The sequence below is a fragment of the Pteropus vampyrus genome, unplaced genomic scaffold, assembly GCF_000151845.1.
Source record: "Pteropus vampyrus isolate Shadow unplaced genomic scaffold, Pvam_2.0 Scaffold324, whole genome shotgun sequence".
Taxonomy (NCBI): domain Eukaryota; kingdom Metazoa; phylum Chordata; class Mammalia; order Chiroptera; family Pteropodidae; genus Pteropus; species Pteropus vampyrus.
The window spans coordinates 446,517-463,384 of NW_011889105.1; the positions used below are offsets into that span (position 1 = coordinate 446,517).

General features: G+C 39.6%; 1 protein-coding gene across 3 annotated transcripts in view; it reads right to left on the minus strand.

Moving 5' to 3' along the window:
• The window catches only part of PCSK5 (proprotein convertase subtilisin/kexin type 5), a 421,776-nt gene that overhangs the window by 171,009 nt on the left and 233,899 nt on the right, over positions 1-16,868 (minus strand). For all 3 annotated transcript variants that reach the window (XM_011377895.2, XM_023521942.1, XM_011377894.1), the window contains exons 11-13: positions 13,729-13,846; positions 11,671-11,859; positions 2,180-2,316 (exon numbers count right to left, since the gene is read on the minus strand). In XM_011377895.2, the coding sequence (XP_011376197.1) occupies positions 2,180-2,316; positions 11,671-11,859; positions 13,729-13,846 (444 nt within the window). The remainder of the gene's footprint in view (positions 1-2,179; positions 2,317-11,670; positions 11,860-13,728; positions 13,847-16,868) is intronic.

The following is a 16,868-nucleotide window of genomic DNA, read 5'->3' on the forward strand; positions in this document are numbered from 1 at the left end:
GGGGGAGGGAAGGGAGTAGCAGAAGTCTTCTTCTAAAGTGTGAGTAATCCTGAACAAAAAGGTTGGTTGAAGGAAGGATATCCAAAGAGCATGTGTTTCTATTAAAGGCTCCTGACTCCAGGCCAGTAATAGCATTGGAGTATCTCTCTTCTGGCATAAAAGAACATCTCTGAAATGACTGAAGGTGACTGGGGTTAACAGTGAACATTTAAATAGTGTGAAGGAGAAGGTAATGCTATAAATAGACTATCTAGATTATATGGGCTACTGCAGAGAGCTTTCAACACAGGGAATCATAGTAAACCGGATAGACTCTGAACTCCTTGAGGGAAGAGATATTTATATTCATAGCCCCTTACCCTTGCACACAAATGGCAGATCAACCAGTAGTGTGCCCTTCGGGCAGTTTGCTCTTATGGGGGTAGAGCGTTTTATCACTGATATTCTTTAGAATTGCTGGTGCATGGCGACAATAAAGGGCAGAATCACTTTTAGTTTTATAACTATCTTAAATTCTCAACAGAGAATGTATTCTCGATTCTACGCTTTAGGCTGTACACCCCCTGCTGTATACAACTGTCACATTTTGAAACTGTTTATTTCTCTGGGATCTCTGGACACGTAAGAGTTCTGTAGTGACACCTGCTGATGGAAAAACTGAGAGCTGTCCTTTGGTAAGGGCAGCACAGTCCAGTCACATGCTGCCATTGCCCCTGAGTGCCATGACCACATGCATCTCCGTGGGCGTGGCCTTAAAAGAGGAGGGAAGAGAGAGGAAGGTCCTGGGAACTCAGTATATGAGGAACAAGTGAAAGTGGTTGGAAACCAGGATCTAGTTTACTTGAATGTTTTCTATCGACCCTGCCTTGTTGATGAACATTTGATTTCTGGATAAAACTTTGGTATCCATTATATTCAGGCTGCATGCTGGAGGTGAGCTGGACCCAGATACTCTAACAAAACTTTTATCTTATTCATTGTGACCTTGCCACCATGCTGGTTTTAATCTCTTTGATTATGAGACCGCTGTGGCAACACAGATGAACCACATCACAGAATCAGGGCAAAGAGATGGTCAAATTGTATGACCAAAAATAGATCTTTCAGAATGAGTAACTATCTGACTGGCAGACTAAAGTTTGGTAAATGTACATCAGCATTCTCCACTGTGTTCTACCGTGTGCTTCCTCTTCTCTATGCAGTTACTGTACCTGAATGGTATGCACCTTTCAATTAATTACAGAATGTCTGGATTAATTTATTCTGAGATTGGGAGAGGGCTAGAAATGGATGTCAGTCCTAAAATCACCCTCAGGCCTGATTCTTCTGCAGATGGACTGGACAGAGCATTGAGAAGCACGAATATTTCGGACAATCAAAGTTATGTCCACAGCTGAGCAAGGAAGCTGGGTTAGTTATCAAGCAGATCATTTGCTACTGAGCCACGTACTCCATAGGGCTCCATCATAGGCAACATAGGCTGCTGCAAAAACTGTTCAATCTCCCGCCCCACGGCATATTGTAAATACCTTTGTTTTTAGGTTACAAATAAACTTCCATGAAAAGGGAAGTAGGACATATACAGCGACAAGAGTCTGAGACCACCTGAAAAGACCTTTGTTAATTTTATAATTTACATGTTTTACATATCAAGAGAGTTTTCTTTTTCCTTAGCTCTTGGGCTCACTTGGGGCAGAATATCATCATTTATTTTCTTTAGTGGTAACCAATTTAGCTGACATAGGCCAGCTCAGTGTCTTGCCTGCACTAAAATTTAAATGCAGAGTAAACACAGAAAAAAGATAACTAAGGAAACCTGTCTCCTGTTATGACCTGGCAATTTAACCCGTTGCTGGTGGACAAGGGTGGCTTGTTTATGAACAAAGAAAGTAAGAGAAGCTAGGTAGAGACATGGACCCTATATCCCGAAACATCAATTAATAACTGTCATGTTTTATCCTGTACTTACATCTAAATATTTATTCTTTATTTCTTACCCTTAAATTATTACCTCTGAAATCATAATCTTGAGAACTGGAATACATGCAGACAACTCAAAACATACGATCACAGGAAAAAGAATGATGCTGATGCGTAAGCGTGAAACACACTTTGGCCAAAATGTACTCCATCACTTTTTTCTACACAGCAATCCAAATTATAGAAAGGAAATACTCACCTGGAGTCTTGAAGTTCCTCAGCTGAGAGGGAGTGTCATAGACTTCAAGGATCCAGTCACCAGCAGCTCGTTCTCCCCAGCAATGAATGGTCATGAACTCCCAGTTTTTAAATCCCTCCATGGAATGATCAAAAAGCCTAAGAGAGAATCACAAAACACTGTTTTATCTGTTATTTAAAACCCAGTGAGGGTCAAGTCAAGACCATGATCAATGACCTTTTTGTATCCATCAATATGTTCAGCTCAACACTGGAGGTTGTATTCATCCTGGACATCATTGATTAGTAGATCCACAGGGACCACAGACTGTTCTACCTTAGGGAACCAGGCATGGGACTGGCCATGCAAGAGAAAATCTAGAAGATATAACCATTGGTGAATAAGGGAAACTAGGTTAAGACTTTACCCTCAAGACTGACTGTACCAAGTGTTGAAGATGTGGTGCAACTGGAACTCTTTACACTACTGATAGGAATGCAAAATGGTGCAGACGCTCTAGAAGACAATTTGTCAGTTCTTATGATAAAACTCAACAATCCACTTCCAATATATTTACCCAAGAGAAGTCAAGACATACGTACACTCAAAGAACTCCATGTACATGTTCCCAGCAGCTTTATTCATAATGGTCAAAAACTGTTAACAACTCAAATGTCCTTCAATGGATGGATGGATAAACAAATTATGGTACAGTCATGCAAAGAAATACTACCCTGTAATAAAAATGAATGAACTACTAACAAACACAACACCATGAACATATATGAAAAGCACTAAGCTGAGTGAAGTCAGACACAAAAGACTATGTACAATTTAATTTATATGACATTCTAGAAAAGGTGCATGAAAAGAAACAGATCAGTGGTTGTCAGGAACTGGGAGGGATGTGTGTGGGCCATGGTGGAAGTTTCGAGGGTGATGGAACGGTTTTTTTATCTTGAAAGTGATGGTGTATGGTTATACAACCGTATAGATACGTTAAAACTCATTGAATTAGTCATATAAAAAAGTGAATTGTATGTAAATTAGACCTCAGTAAAAAGACTCTGCCCACTAATCTTATCTAGTTCAAAGAGTCATGCCTGGAACTCCGGCCTATTTTTCTGCTCTTCCAGCCCTTCCAATGATTTTCTAATGTTTTATTTCCCTCCAGGAAATCTTTCTACTTGAAATAGCTAAAATTATTTCAGTTTCCTGTGATGTAATCCTAAGGGATACAAATATGAGGGAAATCATATAAGGAAACAGAATTCTCATCAAAAATAAGATGTCAATAGATAATGTATAAAGCTATCACATTAAGAAATAGGCATATCATTTACATAAGTATATAATATAGATTTGACTACCCAAAGAAATATCTAAAAGATTTCTGTAGAGATGGGACCTAAAAGGTGAAAAGTAAAAGATCGAGCAGGAGGCAGATGTTTTTAAAAGAACTTTTCATTTAAAAATCATATGCATCTATTATTTTTATGGAAAAAATAATAAGAATTCAAGAGCTACAGGGCCAAACAGAAAGGGAAAAATATCTCTAGCACTGTCTCAGGAGTAACCATGTCCGGTTACTGTGACATATCTGTCCTTCAATGGAGACAAATGCAAAGGTCATGGCAACTGGATGTTGATGGCTATTCAGAGCATGCAATCAGCTCTCCCTGCTTTAATTTCACGTTTACCAAGCAAATTGGTGGTTATAATTTGACTTTCTATGTAGATCTTCCCACTGGGAGAAAATGTACCCTCCTAAAAACAAAAAAAATAACCACCTAATCTCTTTATAATTTACTATGTTAGAATTCTAAATGTTTAAAAAGTGTTTTATCAATGTGTTTGAGGCTCCTTCTAAAATGCCAGCTGGATTCTAAAGCTGAAAGGTTGGGTGGCACAGCTGTGGGCTGTTAGGTAAATGGCTGACACTCAGCAGTATTCCCTAGAGAAAAATGATAAACAGGAAAAGCACCTGCTACATGTTCCTGAGCCCTTAAAAGAAAAATAAAAACTATTTAGCAACATTCTCAAAGTGTCCCATGATTTGGGAAAGGCTGAGTTAAAGGTGAACAGGTCTCCTTAGAGGACAATATCTCAAATCTTTAGAATAATCAAATATGTTTTGTTACTCTTCATAATGGGTTAATGATAGGCAGTAATTTTCAAAACTTATATAGACAGGAAGCCCTTTTCCCTTTTAAAGAATACTCGTATATTATCTATAAAGGTTACCTCTGAACAGAGGGGTGTTATATTTCAGTGAGGACCTCACTGGATCTGGAAGATTTCCCCCACGATAACAGGGATGGAAATAGTGGCACCTTATATGAATGTTTCCACACTGCGATTGAGTTTCACTAGAGTAAGGATGGTACACTTTATGGAGATCCTACAATCCATGTGCTACCACAATAGGGCTAATTTCACAAGGTTATGGCTTAAAACTGGACTTGGCCAGGAGGAAGTTGCTGGGTCATTATATAAGTGACTTACCTACACAGAGTCCTTCATGTATGTAGAAAGCATGTATGTGAGGTGAAAGGAGATACAGAAATGGGGAAAGAGGGGCTTTTTTCAAATTGCCCTTCCTGACAGACGCATGTTACTAAAGAGAATATGGTGACATAGAAATGGACGGAAGCGGAAAACCAGTCTAGAACTACTTCTTATCCCACAGTTCTAATTTAGGCTCTAATTCATTGAGGCCATTGTGCCATTTGAGGGCACTGAAGCAGTAACTTGTCACATTATACCTTTCTAAGAGTGTGGAACTTAAAAGCAATTCCCAGTTTAGACAGAACATTTGGCTCCTTGCCTCATGTCCAAAAACTACAAAGGAGACTTGAGGCTGCCATCACATGAGGGGCAGTCTTGTTTCCACAACCTCCGCCAACTTTTAATTACTCATGGGTCAATTATTTGACTGCTGGATTAGCAGACCCTATGTTTCGTTCCTTCCACCCTTTCCTGTCCACCTTTGAAAATCATTCCATGACTAACCCATCACTTTAAAATCACGTTGGGAACAAAAATTAAATATAAACTGGGAGCCAAGAAGAAATACTCATAAATTAGCATTCAAATAAGTTTTTCAAAGCCCAAATATAAACAGGTTTTGTCTATCTGGCTAAGCAGTTACCCCCTGGTCTCCTCACTTTAGGCAAAGCTGGAATGATCATTAATTTCACGCAGACACAAAAGTTGAGGAGGAATTAAAATGCAGCCAAACACAATCATTACATTTTGCTAAAAGAGTTGATGGGGAAGGAAACAGACACTGATTGCTGCTGTTTCAACTAGCTGGGCATTTAGTTTTCTAATCTCACCCTGTCCTTTATTTTAATTCTGATTCAGTACTTAAACTATTCCCTATTTTGAGCACAGTAACATTTAAAAGCACTGCATCATCTGCATATAATGAGAAGTATGTTGCTGGTAGACAAGTTGTGTTTTGCAAAGAACACACTTCTTTAAGACAATCATGTCAAACCACTGGACATCTGCTAAGAAGATTCTAATTGTGTGGTCTCTGTATATCAACTAAAAAGTTCAATGCCCAGTTTGAAGGTCTGTGCTGTGCCAACAGAGCAGAAACCAGACGTATGCCGACATTATTAGTATGGATACAATGTCAATAAGTCAGGGCCAGTGTGCTCAAAGCTGGAGTAGATTAACGCCACTCCTGTATCCATATCTCCTGTCGCAATGAAACCCTGTCTCTGAGTTGACTTCATAATCATGTGCTCGATGAAATGATATGTGCATGTGGTGGCACAAATTACGCATCCAGTTATTAAAATGGTGCCCCACAGCCCTATCCCTGTGAGCGGTGTTCAAATAAATTACTTTGGACGACGCCTGGTAGAAAAGACTGCCATTAAGTGTACTACATCCTTTTGAGGAATTAACTCAGGAAATAACTCACATAATTACTGTAAGCTCCCCCAACCTCCCTCTCACTTAAAGGGTCTAGCCAATCTCTCAAGGCTACAACATTCTTCTATGATGTTATTGCAACTATTTATTTCAACAAGACATTTTATAAATACTAATAGCTATGTTACATAATTATTTCTAAAATTGTAAATGGATCTTTATTTCAGAATTATCCACTACGAAGCAAACAGTATTATGTTCACTACAGAATTAGACATTAGAACAATATTTTTGGAAGGTTTCTTTCTTAAAAAATTTTTTATTTTAGTGCCTCATCACGATTTAAAGTAGAGCTGTAGAATGCTTAACTTATTTGGCTTCAGTTTTTGATTTCTTTAGATGTTGGCTTTTGTAACTTTTAAATAACTTGTTTCTGAAATAGGGTATTTAAAACACACTATTAAGTATTTTCTCTCTCCTAAACTAAATCCTTTCTTTGAGAAAGGTTAAGAGAAAGGTACTCGTTCTAGAGGTTTGGAATACCTAAACAGATGAGTTTTTTAAAACTTTCAACATGCATACTATTACTAACTTACTCACCAACCCCCAAATGCATCTTCTTTGGATATATGATGTAAGTCCTTGATTTTCTTGCAGATTCCATTTTATAGTTGATGGCTTTTATCTATGTATCTGCTTTATATTTTAAACTCCTTTATAAATTACTTGCACAGCATCCAGCACATACTGCACAAGTCTTTTGATGACACGAAAGTAACAAGAATGTATAAAAAAGTTGGATGATCTTTTAAATCGACGCTATTTAAAGTGTGGTCTGTGGACAGGCAGCTTCAGCATCACCTGAGAGCTTATTAGTAATGCAAATTCATGGACCTCACCCCAGACCTACAGAATTAGAATCTCTGGGAGAGGGGCCCAGCCATCTGTGTTTGATTGAGTCACTCACCAGGTGCTTCGAGAAGCACAGCGTAAATAAAGGTTAGCACTTATTAAATGCTTACTATGCCAAGGGCTGTGAGGAGGACTTGCGTTATGTTATCTTATTTAATACTGGTAACAACTCTGTGAGGTAGATACTATTAGGTCTCTTTTCTAGATGAGAGAATCACTTTTCCAAAGTCAAACATAAAATCGGTGAAATCAAGACAAACCCAACCTTAACTCCAAAGCGGAACCTTCTATTGAACGAAGGAAGAGGGTTGACATGGAGAGTGGAATGTAAAACTTTCACTGCAAAAGTATAATTTGTACTTCAAGTCACAAATGAATTTATACTGCATGACACTTTACAAATGTCAATAGTTTGCCGTTAAACATTTGGGTAAGGCAGCAACAGAAATGATTCAAACATATCCGCATTTAAACACAGTTAATTATAAAATGCTATAGGGTTTGGAGTCCAGAAAGTGAACCTCCTCTCTAGTTAAGATCATAATTAGAAGCAGAGATATTCAGCTGTAATCAAATTTGGAGAGGGAGGCAAAGTTTCAGCTTTCAGTCAGAGGCCAAAATTTGGAACAGAGAGCCAACACAGCTCAACTAAATCTAAAACTCAATGAGTTGGGGGAGGGGGAGATTTAGGGGAAAAAAGATGATGACAGCTTTTCATAATTCTACAACAAATGCAGTTGAAGGAAGAATCTGATGGGACAAACTTTTGCTTGAAAAATTTTACACTTGCAGAATTTGAATATGTCATAGAATAAAGGCTAATAACCAATGTTACTCTTGTCTAAAAACATTTCAAAGAACTCGAGCCCACGTAGCTTCCCCCCATGATACTGGACCTCCATATTCTCACCAGAAGTAAACCATTTGTCATGATTATTCAATTTGGCTTTTTGTTTGGCAGGGTGCACAGGCCAAGAGGAGGACCGAAAGGGTGGGAAGGCGAAGGAAAACAAAGGGAAGAGAAGCAACTAACCATTTGTTCATCCCGGGACTGCTCTGTTTACTCAGGGCTCCCACCCACTAAATGATCAACCTGGCTTGCCAGGGGTGCTTGCCTGCTGGGCTAATGGGGCACAAAGCTCAAGTTGGACTAGTTCTGAATGCTGCTGAGTGCCTTCCGGGGCTCAGCACCTGCAGATGCTTGGTAAACTGTGCTCCCTCCAACAGCTGTTCTCCACAGGAGTTCTAGCAAGTGCCCTTCAGCTGGGACAGGGAGGCACTGAGGGGCTCCAGACGGCCTACACAGATTTCAAGAGTTCACTGACTGTGTGGAAAATCAACTCCCAAGGAATTGCTGTGGTGAGGGGAAACATAATACTGAAGAAATTCCTCACAGACATGTCTAGGAAAATAAGGACTTCTCGAAAGCTGACCATGGCCCCTTTATTTCCTTTGGGAAATTTACCCTTATAGATAATATTTTCAAGTCCCAAGACTATGACAGCTATTTCGTCAATACTGAAAAGGAGAACAGTCACAAGTAATAAGGGAGGGGTGGTTGCTGTCGTCTCAGGTCTCCCCTCCCTGGTTTATCCTCATTGTCAGTGTGTTTAATTTTTGCCTCAGAAAGGAGAGATGACATCAAGTGAGCCTCAGATTCGGGGTCTGAACTGGCTCTCAGCAGCCTTTCTTCTCACAGCAACCAACACATAGTCCACCGTCAAAAAAATCCAACCTCATGAAGAAAGAGGGGAGATCAAATGGGGACCCCTTTTTGCCACCACGGCTAGCTCTACCTCTTCATCTCAAATGACCCCCACTATGGAAACTTTATTCAGCAGTCCTATCTTTTAACTTCGTAGAGTTCTTTATGTGGTCCTCAGAAATCTTGACTTCTTCGAAGGAAAGATAATTATCCAACAGGGTAACTATTGCTCTCATTAATAATCTTTGATACACAAATTCCTTCTAAAACCTAACCTATTCACCTTCTCCTTGAGGTAAAGTGTTCTTGCCTTGCAGACCAGCATGAAGGACACCAGGAGCAAAGTAGGCCTTCCCTTAGCCCCTTCCCCACCTTTTTCTGTGCTGCTTGCCCTCAGCTCCCAATCCTGGGAATGTGCTTTGAAACAGGACATGAGGATTCCTTGCCACTAGGTCAGAGACTGAGAGGTTTTGAGTAGATATTTCCTCTCATAACATTAAAGCTTCAGGATATGCCAGAAGGAGAACATGCCAAAAGACACGGTCTTCCCTTAGCTGCCTTGGTAGGAGGGATGCTACTAGTGTCAAGCGCAACAAGGACAGGGGAGCCAGGCCCTGGAAGGTGGCCATATGTGGTTTTGGGACCTGGTGCAGCTGTTTTACATTTAAGGAGTCAGCTGCTCAGAGCTATGTTTCGGGGAACTGTAGACAAATGAATTCATAACATCCTTTATATCTCTTGGTGCCTCCAGCCCCCTTCCACCCCTCCAATCTGTCTACCTCTTTTTGGTGGCTACTTATTTTTGGCACTGAGATGGAAGATATACAAAAGAGCAGCACTTTAAGAAACGCTCCAGACCCAGAAGATGCTCTCTGAGTGCAAACCTTATTCCCTGGGGGGTCTTGATTGGGAAAACTGAAGTAAACCTTATGACCGCCAGTCACCGAAGGTCTGAAATACCTGTTTCTTTTCTCTGACACAAGTCATGCAGCACCCTTGGGTTCAGCACTTTGCAAAGAGCAAAGCAGATGTCTGCTGTTGAAGAATGCATGTGTGACTGAAGCCAGTGACCTTGTAATCCACCAAATGCCTGTGATGGAATCCACAGCTCACAAGTTTCCTTACTGAAGTCATTTTGGGGGAAGCCAACAAAAAATACTGAAATATGCAGGAAGAGCCCAGAATGTCTGAGGAGGCAGAGTTTTCCAAGCAAACAGCAACTGCAAAAGGATTACTTTTCTACGATGGAGGGGGCCTCAGAGCCACACATACATGAAGCAAACCTTTGTACTTTGCAATGTTTCACCTGGATACTCTTTCAAGTTCAACACAGTTGAATAATAGTAAAGAAAAGAAAAAAGGCAGAGAAAAAGGTCTTCCCTGGCTTCAGTAACAAGCTGGTGTGGCCACCATTAATCACATAATTGTGCATCTGAAGGCCGTGCTTGCTGGAAAGAAGCATCATGCAGGTAGCGGCAATTACCTGGCAGGCAACAGCTGAGACCCCTGTCTGCAGAGGGAGGAGGGCATGCCCAGCGATCTGATGCCAAAGCATCCTTCTGTTCTTTGCACCTGCACACACTGATTCTGGCTAAGCTGAGCTTCATAAAGCACTAAATCCAGGTTTCCCCATACCCAAATAGAAGACATTAGGTTTTAAAGATCACAGCAAGTCTTCCAAGCACAGAAATAAAATGCACTTGAAGATTTTGGGATCTGTACTCCTAGTCACTGTCATATAGAAGTGCTGTTTATTGCTTTCTCTTTTTCTCACTATCTTACAGCAGATGAAGTTGGGGGATTTTGAAAAGCAACTGGCAATTGCTCAGTCTCACTTTCAGTTCTGTAGGCTTGCATCGGCTCCTGGCTTCTCAACTCCTCTGACTTGTTGATAGTACCCTAACAAAGATCACCGCTGCCATGGTCACCTGGCATGTGGACAGGTGGCTACTTCTACATAAAAGTTTGGCTTCCATTTGGACTTTATGTGCCATTGATGATAAAGTTTTTGCTCCCATTAGATGTTCACTTGGAGAAAAAAAGTATCAAATTAAAGAACCTCTTAGGCTTCTGGTTATGGTTTGTATTTTAGAACCATAATGAGAATGAAGTGTATAGGACAACCTGACATTTCCCCATCTGGTCCCACTTTTTGATAAGCATGCCCTGCCCATAATCCCAACCACTTGAAAAGCCAGTGGAGCAAAAGGAAACTTGTGCTAGAACATATTGGCCTTTCAGCAGGGTCCTGGCAATACAGTTACCTCCTGGAGAAATGTTTGGAAGAAATAAGAAAGAGGGAAGAGGCTAAGAAGAGAAACTGAGGGCCCTCTTGGGCAATAAAGACTAAAGGGCCAACCCTTAAAATGGGTCAGCAAATGACAGTCAGTCCTCAAGCCAAATCTGGCCTCTAAATAAAGTTTTATTGGAACACAGCCACTCCCATCCATTTACATTGCCTACAGGGGCTTTTGCACTCTAACGATGGAGTTGACTAGTTGTGACAGAAATATGGCCTCCAAAGCTCACGACATTTACTAACTGGCTCTCTAAAGAAAAAAAATTTGCCAATACCTGTTTTAAAACAAAAAGAACTTCCTTGAACTTTAGAAAGTGCTTAGGCAAGAGAATTCAGTTAATCTGTAGCAAATGTCAGAAGACATTTGAGGGCAGGGGAGAGAATCTAAGAGGCCTAAAGAGTTAGTGTTCTGCATTTCTTTTTTTTTTTTAGGATAAAGAGCAATGGTGGGTGTTGAGTTTTTCTGCAGTATCCTTTTCATATTACTGAACAATTAAATGTTATACTGTTTCATGCCTACAGAGTCTAGGCAGCTTTGCACTTACGTATGGGCAGTGAGAGCTATGACCGTCCCATCAGGACACCTAAGTAACCCCTTAGGTAGTTCTTAGTGTAGTAAGTAAGGAGCAGCTAGCCTTTTCTTCCCTAAAGAATAGCTGAGTGTCGGGGTGACCCTTACACACCAATGGGCAGAGGCCATTACTGTACCTGTTAGCCAAAAGCTGGGACCTGGTTCCCGAGGGCGAGGTCAGGTAGATGGCTAGGTCTCCCCTCCTGGGGTGGGTGATGGTTATGCGCACAACTACATGTTCCAAGTAGTTGACGTGGTGGTTGGGGTTATCGGAGCAGCCCGAAGCTTTGTAGATGGAGCGCACTGCACTGTTGGGGCGAATTGTCCTGCAACAAAGACAAGGAATTTGAGCAAAGTACGTGGCAGAGCTCAGTGGAGTGATCCTGCAGGCCTAGAAAGAGATTACACGATGTAACGCAAGCAGCTGGTTGCTGGATACTAAAGGACACAGTGCTATCACCCCAAAGACTGGGTCATTTAAAGGATTAACACCAGTTAGATAGCAAGAAAGATGCCAAGTGAGAGGAAAGGGGGAATTTTAAGGTTCTATTATCTTTGTGCGGGACATTGAACTTGAGAATCTCACCTTGTTAAAAACAGATTGCTGGCTCCCAGCCCCAGAAGGTCTGATTCAGTAAGGCTGGGGCGGATCCCAAGAATAAGCACTTCTCAGGTGACAGTGATGTTGTTGATTTATGGCATACACTTTGAGAGCCACTAATACAGGCTACTGTGGTATAGTGAAAACTGGGGATTAGCATGTCCTTGGGATTTGACCCTAGGCTACCATTTCCTTGCTCTATAACCCATGGGCACACTCTTCCTCTTGCCTACAGTTTCTTGTCTTCTTCAGGAGCTTCCTCCTGTTCCACTGTCTCCCTTGAACACTGACTGGGCTTCAGCCACACTGGCATCAGTTCAAATTCTGGGATAATTTAAGTGTCCCATCTCAGGGCCTTTGTATACCCTACTCTGGCCAAAGTGCTTTTATTTATTTATTTTTCTTTCTGCTCTTCATATGGCTTTTTCTCTTCCTTCATGGTCAAAGCTTAAATTTCACTATCTGAGACTGTTATTGAACCACAAGAAAAAAATATGCTTCCTAACTTTTTTTATTTCCAACATTCACTTATAATTTATAATTATCTACTTATTATATTTTTTGGCTTGACTCCTATTAGACTGAAAACTCCGCAAGGGTAGGAAGCATTTCTTATTCTCCTGTCTCTCCTTAAAATCTAGATCAGTGCTTGATATCCAGTAATTGCAAGAAAAATAACTGCCAAATTGGTAAATGAATTTGTAAATGAATAAAAATATATTCCATCTAATCACATTTCCTCATTTGTCAAATGGCAACAATACCCAAGTTTTTATAAAGTTTTAATAAGAAAACACATATGAAGTTTCTAGCACTTAGCCCATAATATGTGCTGCATAAATACTGGTTAACTTTTCACTCTTTTATCTTTTTGTTATTCTTTGCTACAAAGAAGCAGAATAGGAAAAATAAAACTTTAGTCCATTTATTTCTGCTTCCTAACAAATTTTTTCAAGAATTATAATGGCTCCAGTTTCATTACAACCAAAGTTTCTAAATATTTCTCCGAGAGCCAACTCTATAAATAAAGCCAAAAGCAAAATATGAATAAAGTCATGAAGTGGAATCCTACTCTTTGGATTCAGCACCTAGGAGAGACTTCACACTATCGCATGGTAAATCCTGCCAGCACAGCCTCCAAGTTTGTGCAGCTGAAACACGGGAATAGGCCTCGGAATCTCTGAATAAACCACCGTCTCGTTTACTGTGCATTTTCCACCACTCTTTGGAGAATTACACGCTATGTAGTTAAGTTCCCACAACTTAAGGTTTAGTTTTTTGGTCACATTGACTTATGGAGAATAAGTGGATCATCAAATAAAAGTATTGACAGAGTAGAAACCTAAAGAATGCTTATCTGTAAGGGTCACCCCCACAGGACCCTTTTAGAGATGCTTTAAAGAATCCTTGGGTTCTACTCGTGGGGATGTAACAGCTTAGCCTCCTAGACATTCTATTAGAATTTTATAATTACATGAGAAAAAACTACACAAGGTTTAAGCTTCCATGTGTAACAAAGGGTGATCTTGAGCACTTGCACTGTCCTGCTCTCTTTCAAGGCATTGTCATACTGTCTGCTTGCAGCACACATTACTTGATTTGTCGGTCTGTGCTCTCCACACACACATGCTGCTGGGGAACAGTGGTCCATTTCTCCGCCTCCATCACCATGGCTTCTGCATCCATCAGTCCAAATCCATAGAGATGGCTCACTATGGAAGGTAAGAGGTTGGTCAGCTTTGCTGTAGTTAGGAGCAACCTACATTATATATGCTGAGTTATAATTTCACTCAGCAGAACCCAGACACATCCCTATGGGATCCTGGCTTTCTTTCTATCAAGGATTTAAAAACAAATAAAACAAAATAGGTAAACGATCACAAAAAATAAGATGAATGTATATTACTCATTGATTATATATCATTACTAGTAACATGACTGTCATTTATGAATTGTTATTACGTGGCATTTAATCCTGCCAACTATCTTAAGATGTTAGTGCTATTATCGTCATCATTCATGGATGAGAAAAATGAGGAACAGAGAAACTTGGTTGGGGCTGACTAGCAATTCAGTGGTTGGGCTGGATTCTAACCCACATAGCTTGTTCAAAGGCTTCACTGTTAACCACTTGTATTCAAGTGATGATATCATTGATTTTGTAAGATAAAATAATTAATAGGTTTAAAGAGAAGTGACAATGTATACGACTTCTCCTAGTGCAAAAAGAACTTACATGCAAGAAATACCAATTTTCTGACATGTCTAGTCTTTAGGTTGAATATCCCAGAAGAAATAATTACCTCTCCTTTAGCATATGAAAAATTTATTAAATTTTATGCATGAAATATTTGGAGGCCTCTAGATTTGTATGCCAGCTTCATATCCTCACATGTAATCTTTTAGTTCTCAGTGAGACTACCTATTTATCTAAAGCTGAATTTGACATAACTATCTCAGAAATTTCAGTTATATATAAGAATATTTTAGTGATGATATAGCATGATCAGCATGTGCAGTCCTTTCTAAAAATACTTTAAAAAATCTCAGTTGAGTACTTTAAATCTTTACCTTGCTTAAACTGTCTCATATCTTTATATTTAGTACAAAATCATACTTTTACCAGATTTGCTGCCTAAAACATTTTCCTTATAACATTAATTACTTTATGCAAAAATTTCTATAGCTGCCCAGGCTTATGGGTTATTTAAATACTTCAGCTTGAAATTCAAGATGTTCTATGATACAGTACCATACTACTTTCAAAACAACCTATTCACCAAACTTTTTGTTTTAGAAAAGTCATTCCTTTTCTAAAGATGAGACACTCCCAGTCACATCTTGCTCTTTCTGTCTGCCTTTGCTCATGCTGAGCCCTTGGCCTGGAAGTCCCCCATGCCTCCTCTCTGCAGCGTCAAACTCTAACAAGTTCCTGAAGGCCTAGCTATTTGACCTCCTCCTCCCTGAAACATTTCTGGCCAATAAAAATCCATAGATATTTACTGAAATTCAACTATCTGTGACGAGTGAACTTTTCTTCTTTATAGTCTTACGACGCTAATTAACTTGTCAATCCATGTGCCCTCCTGCCCATCCGTCTTCCCAATCGTCTATCTACCCATCCACTCATCCATCCATCCAGCCAGATATCTAGCCAGCCAGCAATCCTGTTACCCGTTCGTTCATCTGTCCATCCGTCTGTCCGTCCATCCGTCCATCCAGGCACTGTATTAAGCACTGCACTTTTTATCTGTGCCATCAACTGAATTTCTAATTAACTGTTAGCATCTGTCTTTTTACCTCAACTGTATTATAAACTGTTTAATTACAGGAACATGACCTTATATTTCTTTAAATGTTCCATGAGATTTAGCAGAATGTTATACATGTCAGAGGAAAAAGATATTACAACATATTAAAAAGGAAAATTATTCTAGGATTCAGAAATATTGCTCTATTTCTGCTATTTGCTAATTATATAATTCTTGAAAAACAAGTTAAAATATCTTACCCACAATTTCCTCATTTTGGGATATTATCCATCCCGTTACCATTACTAAATTATTATTATATGTCCCGTGTGAGAAAATCTGTGTAAAGAATTATATAAATAGTAGGACTCATTATTATACTATCAGGTACTCAGCCAGTCAGAACATACTGAATAAAATCGAATAAAATTACTTTACTATGGCAAGGATATCTGTAGTATTTTTATATGTGCATTTTTGTAACTTTTAGTATAAATGACTTATTTTATTGATTAAAAATTAATGCACATTCATTGTAAAAACTTGTAAATACATCCAGAAAAGAAGAAAGAAAATAAAACTCACCAAAAATCTCATCACAATTTGGTAACTACCATTAACAATTCTGTATATTCAGTACTAGTCACGTAATATTATGGGAAGCAATTTTACCCCCTTAGTTACAAAAGAGACAGAGTGGCCCACATAATACAGGAGAAATGTCAAGTTTGGGCTCAAGGAAACCCAATCATGGAGATTTTTTGTTAAAGTTCACGTAAATCTTATGTTCTCACTTATCACTTAACCATAGTCTATATCATTCCATTGTGAACAGTCTCAGGTATTTTCCTTCTCTGGGGGAAATGAAATTGCTCCCAAAGATGCTATGCCAGGCTCTCTAACACTGCATAGAACCCAAATAACCCCATGCTAGTGTCATGTGGTTTTAAACCAGCACAACTTATCATTTTACCTGTTTAGGGGAAAGAGATGAAATATTTGGCTGGTACGTGTAGGAGTGAGAAAGAGTGGAGGTGGAGGCTGGGGAGGGCAAGGGCTTTGAATGGTCTGCAGAACAGGCTGCCTGGGCTCCAGTGAGCTGTACTGGCTCCTGCGACGCCCACTCCTATCGCCAATAGCGGTCAACCTAACAACCATTAGGACATAAATTAACACACAGCGTCATCAAACACAACAAACACTTCGTGCCTGTTAAGCCCGAGTTAAGTAGAAAAGCATCTTGAGTCTTTACGAAGGCTATAAATTTGTTTCCTTTTCTGATTCAATTCCTACCCTCCAGACACAATGTCCATTCGTGCAACACTCAAACTAGATGTTCAGAAAAGGGGCTCACGAGCTCCACTTAAACTACAGACTGGCATGTCAACAGAAAAAAAAAGTATGTTAATAGAATATTAATGAATGAATTGGATTAGATCAATACTGAGTCAGTAATGGAGATTTTTAGTATTTCAAATACTAG